This window comes from Lichenostomus cassidix, unplaced genomic scaffold, assembly GCF_008360975.1.
Source record: "Lichenostomus cassidix isolate B80296 unplaced genomic scaffold, HeHo_3.0 HiC_scaffold_35, whole genome shotgun sequence".
NCBI lineage: Eukaryota > Metazoa > Chordata > Aves > Passeriformes > Meliphagidae > Lichenostomus > Lichenostomus cassidix.
This window is the reverse complement of record NW_028147256.1, coordinates 462,304-486,325: the sequence shown is the minus strand read 5'-3', so window position 1 is coordinate 486,325 and position 24,022 is coordinate 462,304. Positions and strand designations below refer to the sequence as shown.

At 37.8% G+C, this 24,022-nt stretch overlaps 1 protein-coding gene across 1 annotated transcript in view; it reads right to left on the bottom strand.

The window, feature by feature from the left end:
• The window catches only part of LOC146423977 (tyrosine-protein kinase receptor UFO-like), a 122,657-nt gene that overhangs the window by 67,444 nt on the left and 31,191 nt on the right, over positions 1–24,022 (bottom strand). Inside the window, exon 4 of the mRNA XM_085044005.1 lies at positions 8,806–8,988. Within this exon, the coding sequence (XP_084900131.1) occupies positions 8,806–8,988 (183 nt within the window). The remainder of the gene's footprint in view (positions 1–8,805; positions 8,989–24,022) is intronic.

Here is a 24,022-nt window from a genome sequence, read left to right as displayed (position 1 = left end):
TCCTCCTCAGGCTGATTTTGGGCAATTTTGGGATCAATTTTGGGTTGATTTCAGAGGGTTTTGGGTCAATTTTGGGGACATTTTCGGGTGGATTTTGGGTCAAGTTTTGGGTCAATTTGGGGTCAATTTTAGGCAATTTTGGGACAATTTTGGAACAATTTTGGTGCCAATTTTGGGGTGATTTTTGGGTGATTTTGTGCCAATTTTGGGGTGATTTTGGGGGATTTTGGGATGATTTTGGGGCGATTTTTGGGTGATTTTGGTCCAATTTTGGGGTGATTTTGGGGGATTTTGGGGCCTCATTACCCCAACCAACACCAATTTTTCCCCAATTATCCCAATTACCCCAAATATCCCAAATATCCCAAAAATCCCCAAAATCCCCCAAAATCCCCCAAAATCCCAAAAATCCCAAAATCCCCCAAAATCCCCAAAGTCCCCCAAATTCCCCAAATCCCCAAAATCCACGAATTCACCCCAAAATCCAAAAAAATCCAAAAAAATCCCCCAAATCCCCAAATTCACCCCAAAATCCCCAAAAATCCCCCAAATCCCAAAATCCCCCAAATCCCAAAATCCCCCAAATCCCCAAAATCCCCAAATCCCCAAAATTGCCAAAATCCTAAATTCCCCAAAATCCCCAAATTCACCCCAAAAATCCCAAAATCCCCGAAATCCCCAAAATCCCCAAAATCCCCAAAATTCCTAAAATCCCCAAAATCCCCCAAAATCCCCCAAATCCCCAAAATGCCCCAAAATTCCCAAAATATCCCCAAAATTCCCAAAATTCCCAAATTCCCCAAAATTCCCAAAATCCCCAAGTTCACCCCAAAATCCCCAAATCCCGATTCCAAAATCCCCCAAATCCCCTAAAATCCCCCAAATCCCCAAATTCACCCCAAAATCCCCCAAATTGCCCAAATCTCCCAAAATCCCCCAATTTCCCAACACCCACCATTGACCCCAAATATCCCAAATTTTGGGTCAATTTTGGATCAATTTTTGAGTCAATTTTGTGTCAATTTTTTGCCAATTTTGTGTCAAGTTTTGGTCAATTTGTTCCAATTTTCAATCAAATTTTTTGTCAATTTTGTGTCAATTTTTGGTCAACTTTGTGTCAATTTTGTGTCAATTTTGGATCAACTTTCAGTCAATTTTTGCCAATTTTATGTCAATTTTTGGGACAATTTTAGGTCAATTTTTTGTCAAATTTGGGTCAATTTTGTCTCAATTTTGGGTCAATTTTTGGTCAATTTTGTGTCAATTTTGGGTCAATTTTATGTCAATTTTTGCCAATTTTGTGTCAACTTCAGTCAATTTTTGGTCAATTTTGGGTCAAATTTGGGTCAATTTGGGTCAATTTTATGTCAATTTGGTGCCAATTTTATGTCAATTTTATGTCAAATTTGGGTCAATTTTTGTGCCAATTTTGTGTCAAATTTGTGTCAATTTTGGGTCAACTTTCAGTGAATTTTTTGCCAATTTTGGGTCAATTTTAGGTTAATTTTGGGTCAATTTGGGTCAATTTTGGGATCAATTTTGCGTCAATTTTCAGCCAATTTTGGGTCAATTTTTTGCTAATTTTGGGTCAATTTTGGGTCAATTTTTTGTCATTTTTTTGCCAATTTTGTGTCAATTTTTGATCAGTTTTGGGCTAATTTTGTGTCAATTTTGTGCCAAATTTGGGTCAATTTTGGGATCAATTCTGTTTGAATTTTGTGTCAATTTTGTGTCAATTTTGGGTCAATTTTGGGTCAAATTTTGGCCAATTTGTGCCAATTTTCAATCAAACTTTTTGTCAATTTTGTGTCAATTTTTGGTCAATTTGGGGTCAATTTTGTGTCAATTTTAGGTCAACTTTCTGTTACTTTTTTGCCAATTTTTGGACAATTTTGCTCCAATTTTGGGTCAATTTTATGCCAATTTTTTGCCAATTTTGGTCCAATTTTCCTCTAATTTGTTACAATTTTGGCTCCCCATCCCCCCAACCCCCCAAATTATCCCAAATTTCCCCAAAATCCCCAAATTCCCAACTCCCTCCATTGGCCCCAAATGTCCCAAATTTTGGGGTTAATTTTGGGTCAAATTTGGGTCAATTTTGTGTCAATTTTAGGTCAATTTTGGGTCAAATTTGGGTCAATTTGTGTCAATTTTGTGTCAATTTTGTGTTAACTTTCAGTCAATTTTTTGTCAATTTTATATCAATTTTGGGGCAATTTTGGGTCAATTTGGGTCAATTTTTGGTCAATTTTGTATCAATTTTCAGCCAATTTGGGTCAATTTTTTGTCAATTTTTTGCCAATTTTGTGTCACATTTTGGTAAATTTCAGTCAACTTTTGGTCAATTTTGTGTCAATTTTTGGCCAATTTTTGGCCAATTTTATGTCAAATTCGGATCAACTTTGTGTCAATTTTTGGTCAATTTTGGGTCAATCTTATTCCAATTTTAGGTCAATTTTCAGGTGATTTTTGGCCATTTCTGGTCCAATTTTGCTCTAATTTGTTACAATTTTGGCCCAATTTTGGTTCCCCATCCCCCCAATTATCCCAAAATCCCCAAAATCTCCCCAAATTTCACTCACCAGGCACGTGGAGTGTTGAAGGATTTTCCCCCAGAGGATCTCTGAGTTCCCAAAACCCCAAAATTCCCCAAAATTCCCCAAAATTCCCCAAAATTCCCCAAAATCCCCAAATTCCCCAAATTATCCCAAAATCCCAACTCCCTCCATTGTCCCCAAATGTCCCAAATTTTGTGCCAATTTTGTGTCAATTTTGTGTCAATTTTTGGTCAATTTTGTGTCAATTTTGTGTCAATTTTGTGTCAATTTTGTGTCAATTTAGGTCAATTTTGTGTCAATTTTGGGTCAATTTTAGGTCAACTTTCTGTTCATTTTTTGCCAATTTTGTGTCAATTTTGTTTCAACTTTAGATCAATTTTGTGTCAATTTTTGGTCAATTTTGCTCCAATTTTAGGTCAATTTTTTGGTGATTTTGAGCCATTTTGGGGCTGATTTTGCTCTAATTTTTTGCAATTTCACTTCCACATCTCCCCCCAAAATCCCCCAAAACCCCCAAATTATCCCAAATTCCCCAAAATCCCCAATTTCCCAACTCCCTCCATTGGCCCCAAATGTCCCAAATTTTGGGGTTAATTTTGGGTCAAATTTGGGTCAACTTTCAGTCAATTTTAGGTCAATTTTGGGTCAAATTTGGGTCAATTTGTGTCAATTTTGTGTCAATTTTGTGTTAACTTTCAGTCAATTTTTTGTCAATTTTATATCAATTTTTTGTCAATTTTATATCAATTTTGGGTCAATTTGGGTCAATTTTTGGTCAATTTTGTATCAATTTTCAGCCAATTTGGGTCAATTTTTTGTCAATTTTTTGCCAATTTTGTGTCACATTTTGGTAAATTTCAGTCAACTTTTGGTCAATTTTGTGTCAATTTTTGGCCAATTTTTGGCCAATTTTATGTCAAATTCGGATCAACTTTGTGTCAATTTTTTGCCAATTTTGGGTCAATTTGTGCCAATTTTAGGTCAATTTTCAGGTGATTTTTGGCCATTTCTGGTCCAATTTTGCTCTAATTTTTTACAATTTTGGCCCAATTTTGGCTCCCCTTCCCCCCAATTATCCCCAAATTCCCCCAAAATCCCAAATTTCACTCACCAGGCACATGGAATGTTGAAGGATTTTCCCCCAGAGGATCTCTGAGTCACCAAAACCCCAAAATTCCCCAAAATTCCCCAAAATTCCCCAAAATTTCCCAAAATCCCAAAATTCCCCAAAACCCCAAAATTCCCCAAATTCCCCAAAATCCCCAAATTCCCCCAATTTCCCAACTCCCTCCATTGTCCCAAAGGTCCCAAATTTTGGGTCAATTTTTGAGCCAATTTTGAGTCAACTTTGGGTCAATTTTATGTCAATTTTGGATCAATTTGTGCCAATTTTAGGTCAATTTTGGGTCAATTTGTGCCAATTTTTTGTCAATTTAAGGTCAATTTTGGGTCAAATTTGGGTCCATTTTGGGTCAATTTTGTGTCAATTTTAGGTCAACTTTCTGTTAATTTTTTGCCAATTTTGTGTCAATTTTGCTCCAATTTTGCTCCAATTTTGTGTCAATTTTGCTCCAATTTGAGGCCATTTTTGGTCCAATTTTGGTCCAATTTTGCTCTAATTTTTTACAATTTTGGCCCAATTTTGGCTCCTCATTCCCCCAATTATCCCAAACCTCCCAAAATCCCCAAAATCTCCCCAAATTTCACTCACCAGCCACATGGAGTGTTGAAGGATTTTCCCCCAAAGGATCTCTGAGTCACCAAAACCCCAAAATTCCCCAAAATTCCCCAAAATCCCCAAATTCCCCAAATTCCCCAAAATCCCAAAATTCCCCAAATTCCCAACACCCTCCATTGTCCCAAATGTCCCCAAATTTTGTGTCAATTTAGATCAATTTTGTGTCAATTTTTTGCCAATTTTGGGTCAATTTGTGCCAATTTTAGGTCAATTTTGGGTCAAATTTGTGTCAATTTTTGGTCAATTTTGGGTCAAATTTAGGTCAATTTTTTGTCAATTTTAGGTCAATTTTGGGTCAAATTTGGGTCAATTTTGGGTCAATTTTGTGTCAATTTTTGGTCAATTCTGTGTCAATTTTAGGTCAACTTTCTGTTCATTTTTTGCCAATTTTGGGTCAATTTTGCTCCAATTTTGTGTCAATTTTGCTCCAATTTGAGGCCATTTTTGGCCATTTTTGGTCCAATTTTGCTCCAATTTGTTACAATTTTGGCCCAATTTTGGCTCCCCTTCCCCCCAGTTATCCCAAACCTCCCAAAATCCCCAAAATCTCCCCAAATTTCACTCACCAGCCACATGGAGTGTTGAAGGATTTTCCCCCAAAGGATCTCTGAGTCACCAAAACCCCAAAATCCCCAAATTCCCCCAATTTCCCAACTCCCTCCATTGTCCCCAAAGGTCCCAAATTTTGGGTCAATTTTTGAGCCAATTTTGGGTCAACTTTGGGTCAATTTTATGTCAATTTTGGGTCAATTTGTGCCAATTTTAGGTCAATTTTGGGTCAATTTTTGGTCAATTTGTGCCAATTTTAGGTCAATTTTCAGGTGATTTTTGGCCATTTCTGGTCCAATTTTGCTCTAATTTGTTACAATTTTGGCCCAATTTTGGTTCCCCATCCCCCCAATTATCCCAAAATCCCCAAAATCTCCCCAAATTTCACTCACCAGCCACGTGGAGTGTTGAAGGATTTTCCCCCAGAGGATCTCTGAGTTCCCAAAACCCCAAAATTCCCCAAAATTCCCCAAAACCTCAAAATTCCCCAAAATCCCAAAATTCCCCAAATTCCCCCAAAATCCCCAAATTCCCCCAATTTCCCAATTCTCTCCATTGTCCCCAAATGTCCCAAATTTTGGGTCAATTTTGGGTCAATTTTTGAGCCAATTTTGGCTCAATTTAGGTCAATTTTGTGTCAATTTTGTGCCAATTTTTTGTCAATTTTAGGTCAATTTTGGGCCAATTTGTGTCAATTTTTTGTCAATTTTAGGTCAATTTTGTGTCAATTTTGTGCCAATTTTTTGTCAATTTTAGGTCAATTTTGGGTCAAATTTGGGTCAATTTTTGGTCAATTTTGTGTCAATTTTGTGCCAATTTTTGGTCAATTTTGTGCCAATTTTGTGTCAATTTTTGGTCAATTTTGCTCCAATTTGAGGCCAATTTTTGATCCAATTTTGCTCCAATTTGTTACAATTTTGGCTCCCCATCCCCCCAACCCCCCAAATTATCCCAAATTTCCCCAAAATCCCCAAATTTCCAACTCCCTCCATTGGCCCCAAAGGTCCCAAATTTTGGGTCAATTTTTGAGCCAATTTTGGGTCAACTTTGGGTCAATTTTATGTCAATTTTGGGTCAATTTTGTGCCAATTTTTTGTCAATTTTAGGTCAAATTTGGGTCAATTTGTGTCAATCTTTGGTCAATTCTGTGTCAATTTTGGGTCAATTTTAGGTCAACTTTCTGTTCATTTTTTGCCAATTTTGTGTCAATTTTGCTCCAATTTTGTGTCAATTTTGCTCCAATTTTGTGTCAATTTTGCTCCAATTTGAGGCCATTTTTGGTCCAATTTTGCTCCAATTTTGCTCTAATTTGTTACAATTTTGGCCCAATTTTGGCTCCTCATTCCCCCAATTATCCCAAAATTCCCCAAAATCCCCAAAATCCCAAATTTCACTCACCAGCCACATGGAATGTTGAAGGATTTTCCCCCAAAGGATCTCTGAGTCACCAAAACCCCAAAATTCCCCAAAATTCCCCAAAATTCCCCAAAATCCCCAAATTCCCCAAAATCCCAACTCCCTCCATTGTCCCAAATGTCCCAAATTTTGTGTCAATTTTTGTGCCAATTTTGTGTCAATTTTGTGCCAATTTTGTGTCAATTTAGGTCAATTTAGTGTCAATTTTGTGCCAATTTTAGGTCAATTTTGGGTCAATTTGTGCCAATTTTTTGTCAATTTAAGGTCAATTTTGGGTCAAATTTGGGTCCATTTTGGGTCAATTTTGTGTCAATTTTAGGTCAACTTTCTGTTAATTTTTTGCCAATTTTGTGTCAATTTTGCTCCAATTTTGCTCCAATTTTGTGTCAATTTTGCTCCAATTTGAGGCCATTTTTGGTCCAATTTTGGTCCAATTTTGCTCTAATTTTTTACAATTTTGGCCCAATTTTGGCTCCTCATTCCCCCAATTATCCCAAACCTCCCAAAATCCCCAAAATCTCCCCAAATTTCACTCACCAGCCACATGGAGTGTTGAAGGATTTTCCCCCAAAGGATCTCTGAGTCACCAAAACCCCAAAATTCCCCAAAATTCCCCAAAATCCCCAAATTCCCCAAATTCCCCAAAATCCCAAAATTCCCCAAATTCCCAACACCCTCCATTGTCCCAAATGTCCCCAAATTTTGTGTCAATTTAGATCAATTTTGTGTCAATTTTTTGCCAATTTTGGGTCAATTTGTGCCAATTTTAGGTCAATTTTGGGTCAAATTTGTGTCAATTTTTGGTCAATTTTGGGTCAAATTTAGGTCAATTTTTTGTCAATTTTAGGTCAATTTTGGGTCAAATTTGGGTCAATTTTGGGTCAATTTTGTGTCAATTTTTGGTCAATTCTGTGTCAATTTTAGGTCAACTTTCTGTTCATTTTTTGCCAATTTTGGGTCAATTTTGCTCCAATTTTGTGTCAATTTTGCTCCAATTTGAGGCCATTTTTGGCCATTTTTGGTCCAATTTTGCTCCAATTTGTTACAATTTTGGCCCAATTTTGGCTCCCCTTCCCCCCAATTATCCCAATTATCCCAAAATCCCCAAAATCTCCCCAAATTTCACTCACCAGCCACATGGAGTGTTGAAGGATTTTCCCCCAGAGGATCTCTGAGTCACCAAAACCCCAAAATCCCCAAAATTCCCCAAAATTCCCCAAAATCCCAACTCCCTCCATTGTCCCAAATGTCCCCAAATTTTGTGTCAATTTTGGGTCAATTTTTGAGCCAATTTTGGGTCAACTTTGTGCCAATTTTCGGTCAATTTTGGGTCAATTTGTGCCAATTTTTTGTCAATTTTAGGTCAATTTTGGGTCAAATTTGGGTCAATTTGTGTCAATTTTGTCTCAATTCTGTGTCAATTTTGGGTCAATTTTAGGTCAACTTTCTGTTCATTTTTTGCCAATTTTGGGTCAATTTTGGGTCCATTTTGGGTCCATTTTTTGCCAATTTTGGGTCAATTTTGTGCCAATTTTTGGCCATTTTTGGTCCAATTTTGCTCCAACTTTTTACAATTTTGGGCACAATTCCCCCCAGATTCTCCCAAATTATCTCAAAATCCCCAAAATTCCCCAAATTCCCCAATTTCCCAACTCCCTCCATTGGCCCCATTGACCCCAAATGTCCCAAATTTTGGGGTTAATTTTGGGTCAAATTTGGATCAATTTTAGGTAAATTTTTTGTCAATTTTGTGCCAATTTTGGATCAATTTTGGGATCAATTCTGGTTGAATTTTGTGTCAATTTTATGTCAATTTTTTCCCAATTTTAGGTCAATTTTTTGCCAATTTTATGCCAATTTTTGGCCATTTTTGGTCCAATTTTGCTCTAATTTGTTACAATTTTGGCCCAATTTTGGCTCCTCACCCCCCCAATTCTCCCAAAATCCCCAAAATCTCCCCAAATTTCACTCACCAGCCACGTGGAGTGTTGAAGGATTTTCCCCCAGAGGATCTCTGAGTCACCAAAACCCCAAATTCCCCCAAAATTCCCCAAAATCCCCAAATTCCCCAAAATCCCCAAAATACCCCAAATTCCCCAAAACCCCAAAATCCCCAAATTCCCCCAATTTCCCAATTCTCTCCATTGTCCCCAAATGTCCCAAATTTTGGGTCAATTTTGGGTCAATTTTTGAGCCAATTTTGGGTCAACTTTGGGTCAATTTTATGTCAATTTTGGGTCAATTTTGTGCCAATTTTTTGTCAATTTTAGGTCAATTTTGGGTCAAATTTGGGTCAATTTGTGTCAATTTTTGGTCAATTCTGTGTCAATTTTGGGTCAATTTTAGGTCAACTTTCTGTCCATTTTTTGCCAATTTTGTGTCAATTTTTTGCCAATTTTGTGTCAATTTTGCTCCAATTTGAGGCCATTTTTGGTCCAATTTTGGTCCAATTTTGCTCTAATTTGTTACAATTTTGGCCCAATTTTGGTTCCCCACCCCCCCAAATCCCCCAAAATCCCCAAAATCTCCCCAAATGTCACTCACCAGGCACGTGGAGTGTTGAAGGATTTTCCCCCAGAGGCTCATTTACCCCATTTTGGGGTTTTCCATCCCAAACCCATCTCAGCCTCACAGGCTCAGGAGGTCCCTGAGCTCTGCAGCGCAGAGAAAATGGGGTGAGAAATGGCAATTTCAGGTCTTGGGGTTCCTCCAGGAACACTGGGAGACCTGCAGGGAAATTGGGAAAATTTGGGAAAATTTGGGTGAAATTTGGGTGAAATTTGGGGGATTTTGGGGGTTAAAATCCCCAAAAAACATGAAAAAAATTGGATTTTTTGGATTCCTAAATGGGGAGAAAACTCCCAATTTCAGGTCTTTGGGTTCCTCCAGGAAAATTGGGAGACCTGCAGGGAAATTGGGGAAATTCGGGAAAATTTGGGTGAAATTTGGGTGAAATTTTTAAAAAAATCACAAAAAAATTGGATTTTTGGGGAATTTTTGGGGAATTTTGGCGTTTCTAAATGGGGTGAAAAATGGCAATTTCAGGTCTTGGGGCTCCTCCAGGAAAACTGGGAGACCTGCAGGGAAATTGGGGAAAATTCCAGAAAATTTGGGTGAAATTTGGGGGTGAAAATCCCAAAAAATCCCGAAAAACATGGAAAAAATTGGATTTTTGGGGAATTTTTTTGGGATTTTTGGGGCTCTAAATTTCCCAATTTCAGGTCTTGAGGTTCCTCCAGGAAAATTGGGAAATTTGGGGAAATTTGGGAAAATTTGGGAAAATGTGGGTGAAATTTGGGGGTGGAAACCCCAAAAAACCACAAAAAAATTGGATTTTTGGGGAATTTCTTTTGGAATTTTGGGATTCCTAAATGGGGTGAAAATTCCCAATTTCAGGTCTTTGGGTTCCTCCAGGAACACTGGGAGACCTGAGGAGAAATTGGGGAAAATTCGGGAAAATTTGGGGAAATTTGGGTGAAATTTGGGTGAAATTTGGGGGATTTTGGGGGTGAAAATCCCAAAAAACGGGAAAAAACATGGAAAAAATTGGATTTTTGGGGAATTTTTTTGGGATTTTTGGAGCTCCAAATTTCCCAATTTCAGGTCTTGAGGTTCCTCCAGGAAAATTGGGAAATTTGGGGAAATTTGGGAAAATTTGGGAAAATGTGGGTGAAATTTGGGGGTGGAAACCCCAAAAAACCATGAAAAAATTGGATTTTTTGGGGAATTTCTTTTGGATTTTTGGGGTTTCTAAATGGGGTGAAAATTCCCAATTTCAGGTCTTTGGGTTCCTCCAGGAACACTGGGAGACCTGAGGAGAAATTGAGGAAAATTCGGGAATTTTGGGTGAAATTTGGGTGAAATTTGGGTGAAATTTAAAAAAAAAACCCACAAAAAAATTGGATTTTTGGGGAATTTTTGGGGAATTTTGGGGTTTCTAAATGGGGTGAGAAATGGCAATTTCAGGTCTTTGGGTTCCTCCAGGAAAACTGGGAGACCTGAGGAGAAATTGGGGAAAATTTGGGAAAATTTGGGTGAAATTTGGGTGAAATTTGGGGGATTTTGGGGGTGAAAATCCAAAAAAATACCAAAAAACACACAAAAAATTGAATTTTTTCGGGATTTTTGGGGTATTTTTGGGGCTCTAAATTTCCCAATTTCAGGTCTTGGGGTTCCTCCAGGAAAATTGGGAAAATTCGGGAAAATTTGGGTGAAATTTGGGGGTGAAAATCCCAAAAAATCCCGAAAAAACCTGAAAAAAATTTGGAATTTTTGGGATTTTTGGGGCTCGAAATGGGTTGAAAATTCCCAATTTCAGGTCTTTGGGTTCCTCCAGGAAAATTGGGAGACCTGAGGAGAAATTGGGGAAAATTTGGGAAAATTTGGGTGAAATTTGGGGGATTTTGGGAGTTAAAATCCCAAAAAACTGGAAAAAACACGACAAAAATTGGATTTTTGGGGTATTTTTGGGGCTCTAAATTTCCCAATTTCAGGTCTTGGGGTTCCTCCAGGAAAATTGGGAAATTTGGGGAAATTTGGGAAAATTTGGGAAAATTTGGGTGAAATTTGGGGGTGAAAATCCTAAAAAACCACAAAAAAATTGGATTTTTGGGGAATTTCTTTTGGATTTTCGGGATTCCTAAATGGGGTGAAAATTCCCAATTTCAGGTCTTTGGGTTCTTCCAGGAAAACTGGGAGACCTGAGGAGAAATTGGGGAAAATTCGGGAAAATTTGGGTGAAATTTGGGTGAAATTTGGGGGATTTTGGGGGTGAAAATCCCAAAAAACGGGAAAAAACATGGAAAAAATTGGATTTTTGGGGAATTTTTTTGGGATTTTTGGAGCTCCAAATTTCCCAATTTCAGGTCTTGAGGTTCCTCCAGGAAAATTGGGAAATTTGGGGAAATTTGGGAAAATTTGGGAAAATGTGGGTGAAATTTGGGGGTGGAAACCCCAAAAAACCACAAAAAAATTGGATTTTTGGGGAATTTCTTTTGGAATTTTGGGATTCCTAAATGGGGTGAAAATTCCCAATTTCAGGTCTTTGGGTTCCTCCAGGAACACTGGGAGACCTGAGGAGAAATTGGGGAAAATTTGGGAAAATTTGGGGAAATTTGGGTGAAATTTGGGGCATTTTGGGGGTGAAAATCCCAAAAAACTGGAAAAAACACGACAAAAATTGGATTTTTGGGTTATTTTTGGGGCTCTAAATTTCCCAATTTCAGGTCTTTGGGTTCCTCCAGGAAAATTGGGAAATTTGGGAAAATTGAGGAAAATTCGGGAAAATTTGGGTGAAATTTGGGGGTGGAAACCCCAAAAAACCACCAAAAAATAGGATTTTTTGGGAATTTTTTGGGAATTTTGGGATTCCTAAATGGGGTGAAAAGTCCCAATTTCAGGTCTTTGGGTTCTTCCAGGGAAACTGGGAGACCTGAGGAGAAATTGGGGAAAATTCCGGAAAATTTGGGTGAAATTTGGGTGAAATTTGGGGGATTTTGGGGGTGAAAATCCCAAAAAATCCCAAAAAAACATGGAAAAAATTGGATTTTTGGGGAATTTTTTTGGGATTTTTGGAGCTCCAAATTTCCCAATTTCAGGTCTTGAGGTTCCTCCAGGAAAATTGGGAAATTTGGGAAAATTGGGGAAAAATTTGGGAAAATGTGGGTGAAATTTGGGGGTGGAAACCCCAAAAAACCACAAAATAATTGGATTTTTGGGGAATTTTTTGGGAATTTTGGGATTCCTAAATGGGGTGAAAATTCCCAATTTCAGGTCTTTGGGTTCCTCCAGGAACACTGGGAGACCTGAGGAGAAATTGGGGAAAATTTGGGAAAATTTGGGTGAAATTTGGGTGAAATTTGGGGGATTTTGGGGGTGAAAATCCCAAAAAACTGGAAAAAACACGACAAAAATTGGATTTTTGGGGTATTTTTGGGGCTCTAAATTTCCCAATTTCAGGTCTTGGGGTTCCTCCAGGAAAATTGGGAAATTTGGGAAAATTTGGGAAAATTTGGGTGAAATTTGGGTGTGAAAATCCTAAAAAAACTGAAAAAAAATGAGATTTTTGGGGAATTTTTGGATTTTTTGGGGTTTCTAAATGGGGTGAAAATTCCCAATTTCAGGTCTTTGGGTTCCTCCAGGAACACTGGGAGACCTGCAGGGTAATTGGGGAAATTCGGGAAAATTTGGGTGAAATTTGGGTGAAATTTGGGGGATTTTGGGGGTTAAAATCCCCAAAAAACACGAAAAAAATTGGATTTTTTGGATTCCTAAATGGGGAGAAAACTCCCAATTTCAGGTCTTTGGGTTCCTCCAGGAAAATTGGGAGACCTGAGGAGAAATTGGGGAAAATTTGGGAAAATTTGGGTGAAATTTGGGGGATTTTGGGGGTGAAAATCCAAAAAAATACCAAAAACCACACCAAAAATTGAATTTTTTAGGGATTTTTGGGGTATTTTTGGGGCTCTAAATTTCCCAATTTCAGGTCTTTGGGGTTCCTCCAGGAAAATTGGGAAAATTGGGAAATTTGGGAAAATTTGGGTGAAATTTGGGTGTGAAAATCCTAAAAAAACTGAAAAAAATGAGATTTTTGGGGAATTTTTGGGATTTTTTTGGTTTCTAAATGGGGTGAAAATTCCCAATTTCAGGTCTTTGGGATTCCTCCAGGAAAATTGGGAAATTTGGGGAAATTTGGGAAAATGTGAGCAATTTTTGGGGTGGAAATCTCAATAAAACCCGAAAAACCACAAAAAAATTGGATTTTTGGGGTATTTTTGGGTTCTAAATTTCCCAATTTCAGGTCTTTGGGTTCTTCCAGGAAAATTGGGAGAGCTGAGGAGAAATTGGGGAAAATTCGGGAAAATTTGGGTGAAATTTGGGTGAAATTTGGGGGATTTTGGGGGTTAAAATCCCAAAAAACTGGAAAAAACACGACAAAAATTGGATTTTTTGGGGATTTTTGGGTTCTAAATTTCCCAATTTGAGGTCTTTGGGTTCTTCCAGGAAAACTGGGAGAGCTGAGGAGAAATTGGGAAAAATTTGGGAAAATTTGGGTGAAATTTGGGGCATTTTGAGGGTTAAAATCCCAAAAAAGTGGAAAAAACACGACAAAAATTGGATTTTTGGGTTATTTTTGGGGCTCTAAATTTCCCAATTTCAGGTCTTGGGGTTCCTCCAGGAAAATTGGGAAATTTGGGAAAATTGAGGAACATTCGGGAAAATTTGGGTGAAATTTGGGGGTGAAAATCCCAAAAAATCCCGAAAAAACCTGAAAAAAATTTGGAATTTTTGGGATTTTTGGGGCTCGAAATGGGTTGAAAATTCCCAATTTCAGGTCTTTGGGTTCCTCCAGGAAAATTGGGAGACCTGAGGAGAAATTGGGGAAAATTTGGGAAAATTTGGGTGAAATTTGGGGGATTTTGGGAGTTAAAATCCCAAAAAACTGGAAAAAACACGACAAAAATTGGATTTTTGGGGTATTTTTGGGGCTCTAAATTTCCCAATTTCAGGTCTTGGGGTTCCTCCAGGAAAATTGGGAAATTTGGGGAAATTTGGGAAAATTTGGGAAAATTTGGGTGAAATTTGGGGGTGAAAATCCTAAAAAACCACAAAAAAATTGGATTTTTGGGGAATTTCTTTTGGATTTTCGGGATTCCTAAATGGGGTGAAAATTCCCAATTTCAGGTCTTTGGGTTCTTCCAGGAAAACTGGGAGACCTGAGGAGAAATTGGGGAAAATTCGGGAAAATTTGGGTGAAATTTGGGTGAAATTTGGGGGATTTTGGGGGTGAAAATCCCAAAAAACGGGAAAAAACATGGAAAAAATTGGATTTTTGGGGAATTTTTTTGGGATTTTTGGAGCTCCAAATTTCCCAATTTCAGGTCTTGAGGTTCCTCCAGGAAAATTGGGAAATTTGGGGAAATTTGGGAAAATTTGGGAAAATGTGGGTGAAATTTGGGGGTGGAAACCCCAAAAAACCACAAAAAAATTGGATTTTTGGGGAATTTCTTTTGGAATTTTGGGATTCCTAAATGGGGTGAAAATTCCCAATTTCAGGTCTTTGGGTTCCTCCAGGAACACTGGGAGACCTGAGGAGAAATTGGGGAAAATTTGGGAAAATTTGGGGAAATTTGGGTGAAATTTGGGGCATTTTGGGGGTGAAAATCCCAAAAAACTGGAAAAAACACGACAAAAATTGGATTTTTGGGTTATTTTTGGGGCTCTAAATTTCCCAATTTCAGGTCTTTGGGTTCCTCCAGGAAAATTGGGAAATTTGGGAAAATTGAGGAAAATTCGGGAAAATTTGGGTGAAATTTGGGGGTGGAAACCCCAAAAAACCACCAAAAAATAGGATTTTTTGGGAATTTTTTGGGAATTTTGGGATTCCTAAATGGGGTGAAAAGTCCCAATTTCAGGTCTTTGGGTTCTTCCAGGGAAACTGGGAGACCTGAGGAGAAATTGGGGAAAATTCCGGAAAATTTGGGTGAAATTTGGGTGAAATTTGGGGGATTTTGGGGGTGAAAATCCCAAAAAATCCCAAAAAAACATGGAAAAAATTGGATTTTTGGGGAATTTTTTTGGGATTTTTGGAGCTCCAAATTTCCCAATTTCAGGTCTTGAGGTTCCTCCAGGAAAATTGGGAAATTTGGGAAAATTGGGGAAAAATTTGGGAAAATGTGGGTGAAATTTGGGGGTGGAAACCCCAAAAAACCACGAAAAAATTGGATTTTTTGGGGAATTTCTTTTGGATTTTTTGGGGTTTCTAAATGGGGTGAAATTTCCCAATTTCAGGTCTTTGGGTTCCTCCAGGAAAACTGGGAGAGCTGAGGAGAAATTGGGAAAATTCGGGAATTTTGGGTGAAATTTGGGTGAAATTTGGGGGATTTTGGGGGTGAAAATCCAAAAAAACTGGAAAAAACACGACAAAAATTAGATTTTTGGGGTATTTTTGGGGCTCTAAATTTCCCAATTTCAGGTCTTTGGGGTTCCTGCAGGAAAATTGGGAAATTTGGGAAAATTGAGGAAAATTCGGGAAAATTTGGGTGAAATTTGGGGGTGGAAACCCCAAAAAACCACCAAAAAATAGGATTTTTTGGGGAATTTTTTGGGAATTTTGGGGTTTCTAAATGGGGTGAAAAGTCCCAATTTCAGGTCTTTGGGTTCCTCCAGGAAAATTGGGAAATTCGGGAAAATTTGGGAAAATTGGAGCAAATTTTGGGGGATTTTGGGGGTGAAAATGCTAAAAAAAACCAAAAAACACAAAAAAAATTGGATTTTGGGGAATTTTTGGAGGATTTTTGGGATTCTGAATTTCCCAATTTCAGGTCTTTGGGTTCTTCCAGGGAAACTGGGAGAGCTGAGGAGAAATTGGGAAAATTCGGGAATTTTGGGTGAAATTTGGGTGAAATTTGGGGGATTTTGGGGGTGAAAATCCAAAAAAATACCAAAAAACACACAAAAAATTGAATTTTTTCGGGATTTTTGGGGTATTTTTGGGGCTCTAAATTTCCCAATTTCAGGTCTTGGGGTTCCTCCAGGAAAATTGGGAAATTTGGGAAAATTGGGGAAAAATTTGGGAAAATGTGGGTGAAATTTGGGGGTGGAAACCCCAAAAAACCACCAAAAAATTGGATTTTTGGGGAATTTCTTTTGGATTTTTGGGATTCCTAAATGGGGTGAAAATTCCCAATTTCAGGTCTTTGGGTTCTTCCAGGAACACTGGGAGAGCTGAGGAGAAATTGAGGAAAATTTGGGAAAATTTGGGTGAAATTTGGGTGAAATTTGGGGGATTTTGAAGGTTAAAATCCCAAAAAATCCCGAAAAAACACGAAAAAAATTGGATTTTTGGGGAATTTTTGGGGCTCTAAATTTCCCAATTTCAGGTCTTGGGGTTCCTCCAGGAAAATTGGGAAATTTGGGAAAATTGAGGAAAATTCGGGAAAATTTGGGTGAAATTTGGGGGTGGAAACCCCAAAAAACCACCAAAAAATAGGATTTTTTGGGAATTTTTTGGGAATTTTGGGATTCCTAAATGGGGTGAAAAGTCCCAATTTCAGGTCTTTGGGGTTCCTGCAGGAAAATTGGGAAATTTGGGGAAATTTGGGAAAATTTGAGCAATTTTTGGGGTGGAAATCTCAAAAAAACCCGAAAAACCACCAAAAAATTGGATTTTTGGGGTATTTTTGGGTTCTAAATTTCCCAATTTCAGGTCTTTGGGTTCTTCCAGGAAAATTGGGAGAGCTGAGGAGAAATTGGGGAAAATTTGGGAAAATTTGGGTGAAATTTGGGTGAAATTTGGGGGATTTTGGGGGTGAAAATCCCAAAAAAGTGGAAAAAACACGACAAAAATTGGATTTTTGGGGTATTTTTGGGGCTCTAAATTTCCCAATTTCAGGTCTTGGGGTTCCTCCAGGAAAATTGGGAAATTGGGGAAATTTGGGGAAAAATTTGGGAAAATTTGGGTGAAATTTGGGTGAAATTTGGGGAATTTTGGGGATGGAAACCTTAAAAAAACAAAAAAAAACATGAAAAAAATTGGATTTTTTGGGGAATTTTTTTGGGATTTTTGGAGCTCCAAATTTCCCAATTTCAGGTCTTGGGGTCCCTCCAGGAAAATTGGGAAATTTGGGAAAATTGGGGAAAAATTTGGGAAAATTTGGGTGAAATTTGGGGGTGAAAACCCCAAAAAACCACAAAAAATAAGGATTTTTGGGGAATTTTTGGGAATTTCATGGCATTTTGGGGCAAATTTTTTTAATTTTGGGAATTTTTAGGGAATTTTTTTGGAATTTGAGGGAATTTTGGGAATTTTTTTAATTTTTGGGTGGAATTTGAGTGGAATTTGGGGATATTTTGGGAATTTTAGTGAAATTTGAGGGAATTTAGTGGAATTTTGGGGGCAAATTTGGGGATTTTTTGGGGAAAATTTGGGAACTTTTGGGGGGAATTTTGGGTTTTTTGGGAATTTTTTGGGGAAAATTTTGGGATTTTTTTTGGGGAAAATTTGGGGATTTTGGGGGGAAAATTTTGGGATTTTTGGGAACTTTTTGGGGAAATTTGGGAATTTTTGGGGGGACTTTTTTTGGAATTTTGTGGATTTTATTTGGGGAAAATTTGGGATTTTTTTTGGAAAATTTTGGGATTTTTTGGGGGAGAATTTTGAGGATTTTGTGGAATTTTTTTGGGGAAAATTTGGAATTTTTTGGGGAGAATTTTGGGGATTTTTTGGGGAAAATTTTGGGAATTTTGGGGGGAAATTTTTTGGAAATTGAGGGAATTTTGGGGATTTTTTGGGGGAAAATTTTGGGAATGTTTTTTGGGGGAAATTTTAGTGAAATTTGGGGACATTTGAGGGAATTTTTGGGGAATATTTGGGGAATTTGAGGGAATTTAGTGGAATTTTGGGGCAAATTTTGGGGATTTTTTGGGAATTTTTTTGGGAAAATTTGGGAATTTTTTGGGGGAAAATTTTGGGGGGATTTTAGTAAAATTTGGGGACATTTTAGGGAATTTTGGTGGGATTTTTGGGAATTTTTTTTATTTTTTGGGGAAAATTTGGGGATATTTTGGGAAATTTTAGTGGAATTTTGGGGGCAAATTTTGGGGATTTTTTGGGAATTTTTTTGGGAAAATTTGGGAATTTTTTGGGGGAAAATTTTGGGGGGATTTTAGTGAAATTTGGGGACATTTTGGGGAATTTTGGTGGGATTTTTGGGAATTTTTTTTATTTTTTGGGGAAAATTTGGGGATATTTTGGGAAATTTTAGTGGAATTTTGGGGGCAAATTTTGGGGAATTTTTTTTTAAATTTGGGAATTTTGGGGGATTTTTTTTGGATTTTGGGATTTTTTGGGGGAAAATTTTGGGGATTTTTTTGGGAATTTTTTTGGGAAAATTTGGGATTTTTTGGGGATTTTTTGAGGAAAACTTGAGATTTTTGTATGGGGAATTTTTGGTGGATTTTTTTTTAATTTTTGGGAATTTTTTGGGGATATTTTGGATTTTTTTGGGGAATTTTTGGGGATTTTTTGGGGGGGAATTTTTTGGGATTTTTTGGAAATTTTTTGGGAAATTTTTTGGGAAATTTTTTTGATTTTTTTGGGATTTTTTTGGGAAATTTTGGGATTTTTGGGGAAATTTTGGGGATTTTTTGGGATTTTTTTTGGGGGAATTTTTTGGGAATTTTTTGCGAATTTTTTGGGAAATTTTAGGGAAATTTTGGGGATTTTTTTGGGAATTTTTTTGGGATTTTTTGGGGGATTTTTGGGGGAAATTTTAGGAAATTTTGGGGATATTTTGGGGAATTTGAGGGAATTTCATGAAATTTTGGGGCAAATTTTGGGAATTTTTGGGATATTTTTGGGGATTTTTTATTTTTTTTGGAATTTTGGGAATTTTTGGGGAATTTTTGGGGATTTTGGGGGATTTTACGGGGATTTTTTGGGATTTTTTGGGATATTTTGGGATTTTTTGGTGATTTTTTCGGTATTTCTTTGGGGAATTTTTTGGGATATTTTGGGGAAAAATTTTTTGGATTTTGGGATTTTTTGGGGGGAAAATTTTGGGGATTTTTTGTGGATTTTTTTGGGAATCTTTTTGGGAATTTTTGGGATATTTTTGGGGATTTTTGGGGGATTTTGTTTGGAATTTTGGGAATTTTTGGGAATTTTTGGGGGATTTTTTGGGGGATTTTTTTGGGGATTTTTTTGGGGAATTTTTGGGGATATTTTGGGATTTTTTGGGGATTTTTGAGGGATTTCTTTGGGGATTTTTTTGGGGAATTTTGGGGGAAATTTTTTGGGATTTTGGGGTTTTTTGGAAGAAAATTTTGGGGATTTTTTGGGGATTTTTTTGGGAATTTTTTTTGGAATTTTTGGGATATTTTGGGATTTTTTGGGGATTTTTTGGGGATTTCTTTGGGGAGTTTCTTGGGGAATTTTGGGGGAAATTTTAGGAAATTTTGGGGTTTTTTGGGGGTTTTTTTGGGGGAATATTTTGGGATTTCAGGATTTTTTGGGGATTTTTGGGGTTTTTTTGGGGATTTTTTGGGTTTTTTTTGGGAATTTTTGGGATGGATTTCGGGATTTTTTTGGGATTTTTTGGGGAAATTTTGGGAATTTTTTTGGGGGGAATATTTTGGGGATATTTTGGGGAATTTGAGGGAATTTTGTGGAATTTTGTGGCAAATTTTGGGGAATTATTTTCGAAAATTTGGGATTTTTTTGGGGAAAATTTGGGAATTTTTGGGGGATTTTTGGGAATTTTGGATTTTGGGAGGATTTTGGGGGATTTTTTGGGAATTTTAGATATTTTGGGATATTTTTTGGGGATTTTTTGGGGATTTTTGGGGATTTTGTAGATTTTAAATTTTGGGGGAAATTTTTTGGGATTTTGGATTTTTTTTGAAATTTTGGGAATTTTGGGGAGAATTTTGGGGATTTTTTGGGGATTTTTTTTGGATTTTGGGGATTTTTTGGGATTTTTTTGGGGGGGGGATTTTGGGGGGAAATTTTAGGAAATTTTGGGGATTTTTTTTTGGGAATTTTTTGGGGATTTTTGGGATTTTGGGAACTTTTAGGGGAATTTTTGGGAGGAAAATTTTGGGATTTTTTTGGGGGATTTTTTGGGGAATTTTGGGAGCAATTTGAGGGAATTTCATGGAATTTTGGGGGAATTTTTGGGGGAAAATTTTGTGATTTTTTTTAGGAAAATTTTGTGAATCTTTTGGGGAAATTTTGGGAATTTTGGGGAGAATTTTGGGGATTTTTTGGGGATTTTTTTTGGATTTTGGGAATTTTTTGGGAATTTTTTTTTATTTTTTGGGGATTTTGGGGGGAAATTTTAGGAAATTTTGGGGATATTTTGGGGATATTTTGGGGAATTTGAGGCAGTAACCCCTAATTCCCTCCCAGTCCCTCCCAGTTTCTCCCAGTCCATCCCAGTTCCATCCCAGTTCCCTCCCAGTCCATCCCAGTTGCTCCCAGTTCATCCCAGTAACCCTCAATTCCATCCCAGTTCATCCCAGTTCAGCTCCCAGTCTGTCCCAGTTCCCCCAGTTCATCCCAGTTCATCCCAGTAACCCCCAGTAACCCTCCCAGTTCATCCCAGTCTGTCCCAGTAACCCTCAATTCCCTCCCAGTAACCCCCAGTTCAGCTCCCAGTCCCTCCCAGTATAAACCAGTTCCCTCCCAGTTCCTCCCCCAGGCTCTAATTAGCTCTAATTACTCCTCCAACTCATTAACCAACCCAACGGGAACTCATTAATTAACTCATTAATTAACTCATTAATTAACTCATTAACTCCACCCACTAATTAAACCTCATTAGTTCAACTTAATTAATTAATTCCACCCACTAATTAAAAACCATTAGTGAAACCTAATTAATTCATTAATTAACTAACCCAGCGGCTAATTAGCCACTCCCCTTAATTAATTAGCTAATTACCTCCCTGCTAATTAGTGCAGCCAGGAGGTAATGAAGAGCTGATTAATTACTCCGTAATTAATTAAATCCCCGATTCATTAATTAGATCGATTAATTAATTAGAGTCCACAGGAATTAATGAGCAGTGAGAATTAATTAAACCAATTAATTAATGAATAATTAGTAATTAATAAACCCCAAATAATTAATTATCTCAGTAATTAACATGTCTGGGAATTCATTAATCCTTTCCACTAATCAATTGAAGTTAATTAGCAAAAATTAATTCATTAATTAAATAAAGTTTAGTTAATTAAAATCCCCTCTTAATTAATTAGACTTAATTGAACTCCACAGTCATTCAGCAATTAATGAGAATTAATTAAACCCAATTAGTTAATGAATAATTAGTAATTGATAAACCCCAAATAATTAATTATCCCAGTAATTAACATGTCTGGGAATTCATTAATCCTTTCCAATAATCAACTGAAGTTAATTATCGAAAATTAATTAATTAATTAATTAAAATTTTGTTAATTAAATCTAATTAATTAGATTAACTCCAATTTGACTCCACAGTTATTCAGTAATTAATGAGCACTGAGTATTAATTAAACCCAATTAATGAATAATTAATAATTAATAAACCCCAATAATCAATTATCCCAGTAATTAACAGATCTGGGAATTAATTAATCCTTTCCACTAATCAATTGAAGTTAATTAAGTTAAAATGGATTAATTAATTAATGAATTAATGAAAATTGATTCATTAATTAATTCAGTTTAGTTAATTAACTCCTCCCTTAATTAATTAATTAACTCCAATGAGACTCCAGAGTTATTCAGCAATTAATGAGAATTAATTAAACCCAATTAGTGAATGAATAATTAGTAATTAATAATCCCAAATAATTAACTCCTCCGGCAATTAACATGTCTGGGAATTAATTAATCCTTTCCGGTAATCAATTAAAGTTAATTAGTGACAATTAATTCATTAATTAAATAAAGTTCAGTTAATTAATTAATTAATTAATTGGATTAACTTAATTAATTGGATTAACTCCAATCAGGCTCCACAGTTGGTCAGCAATTAACGAGCACCACTAATTAATGAAGATCAATTAATGAAGGACTAATTAGTAATTAACAACCCCCACTAATTAACGTGTCTGGGAACACTAATTAACCCTTTCCAATAGTCAATTAACCCTAATTAATCCGAGTTAATGAGCCATGTGGGGTTCAGAACCCCCAATTAATTAATTATTCATTAATAATTAATAAACAAATTATTAATTAATAATTAAATATTTAACAATTAATTAATCCCCCAACCCCATTCACTCCCCACCCAACCAAACCCCCCCAATTAGCTAATTAGCGACACCAATTAACAAATTCCTCTTTATTCCCCAACCCGCCCCTCCCCCACCCAAAAAAAACCCCCAAAAATTCGGGCTGGAAGCACTTCCGGGTTCGGCCACGCCCACTTCCGGATCAGCGAGCTCCACTTCCGGATCAGCGAGCTCCACTTCCGGTCTCGGCTGTTGGCGCCCCCTGGCGGGGCGGAGGAGCGATGACGTCATTTCTCCTTGGGAGGTGGCCTGGGGGGGAGGGGAGGAGGGAGTGACCAGTGAGTGACCAGTAGGGACCAGTTTGGACCAGTTTGGAGTGATAGAAACCAGTATAGACCAGTACAGACCAGTATGGACCAGTATAAACCAGTACAGACCAGTTAGAAACCAGTATGGACCAGTTAGAGACCAGTATGGACCAGTATGGACCAGTTACAGCCCCAGTTCCCTCCCAGTTCCCTCCCAGTATGGACCAGTTAAACCCCCAGTAACCTCCCAGTGTCACACCAGTAACCTCCCAGTGCCTCCCAGTGCAGACCAGTATGAACCAGTTCCCTCCCAGTATATCCCAGTTCCCTCCCAGTATAAACCAGTATAACCCAGTGCCTCCCAGTATCACTCCCAGTACAAACCAGACCATCCCAGTACAAACCAGTTCCCTCCCAGTATCACTCCCAGTATAAACCAGTATCTCCCAGTCCATCCCAGTCGCCTTTTTCACTCCTAAAATTCCCATTTTTCACCCTAAAACTCCTCAGTTTTTTCCTCCCAGTCCAAACCAGTATAAACCAGTATAACCCAGCCCCTCCCAGTATAAACCAGTATAACCCGGTTCATCCCAGTATAAACCAGTATAACCCAGCCCCTCCCAGTATAAACCAGTATAACCCGGTTCATCCCAGTATAAACCAGTTCCTCCCAGTATCACTCCCAGTCCCTCCCAGTATAAACCAGTTCCTCCCAGTTCCGTTTTACCCCTAAAATTCTCAAATTTTTGTGCTCAAATTACCATTTTTTTCCCTTCCAGTCCCTTCCCAGTATAAACCAGTCCATCCCAGTCCCTCCCAGTATCACTCCCAGTCGCTCCCAGTTCAAACCAGTTCGATCCCAGTTTGACCGATTTTAAACCAGTTCAATCCCAGTTCAGCCCAGTTCCTTCCCAGTTCAGTCCCAGTATAAACCAGTTCAATCCCAGTTCAATCCCAGTTCATCCCAGTCCATCCCAGTTTGATCCCAGTTCGTCCCAGTTCAAACCAGTTCGATCCCAGTTTGATCGATTTTCAACCAGTGCGCTCCCAGCTCAGCCCAGTTCCTTCCCAGTATAAACCAGTTCAATCCCAGTTTGGCTCAGTTCCATCCCAGTTCAACCCAGGGACCTTTTGGCATTCCCAGTCCATCCCAGTATGTCCCAGTTCGTCCCAGTTCAATCCCAGTGCTCCCAGTTCATCCCAGTTCAGTCCATCCCAGTATATCCCAGTTCCATCCCAGTTCCTCCTAGTCCATCCCAGTTTGATTCCCAGTCCATCCCAGTATCCCTCCAGCAGCTCCCAGTCCAAACCAGTTCAATCCCAGTCCGTCCCAGTTCATCCCAGTTTGTTCCAGTTCATCCCAGTTCCCTTTTAACCCTAAAACTCCCATTTTTTACCCCAAAATCCCCATTTTTCACCCCAAAACTGCCGCGATTTTTCCTCCCAGTTCATCCCAGTATAAACCAGTTTACTCCCAGTATAAACCACTTCCATCCCAGTTCATCCCAGTATAAACCAGTTCCCTTTTAACCCCTAAAACTCCCATTTTTCACCCCAAAATCCTCATTTTTCACCCCAAAACCGCCGCGTTTTCTCCTCCCAGTCCATCCCAGTCCCTCCCAGTATAAACCAGTTCCCTCCCAATCCCCATTTTTCCCCCAAAATGCTCATTTTAACCCTAAAATCCCCATTTTTCACCCCAAAATCCCCATTTCTAACCCTAAAA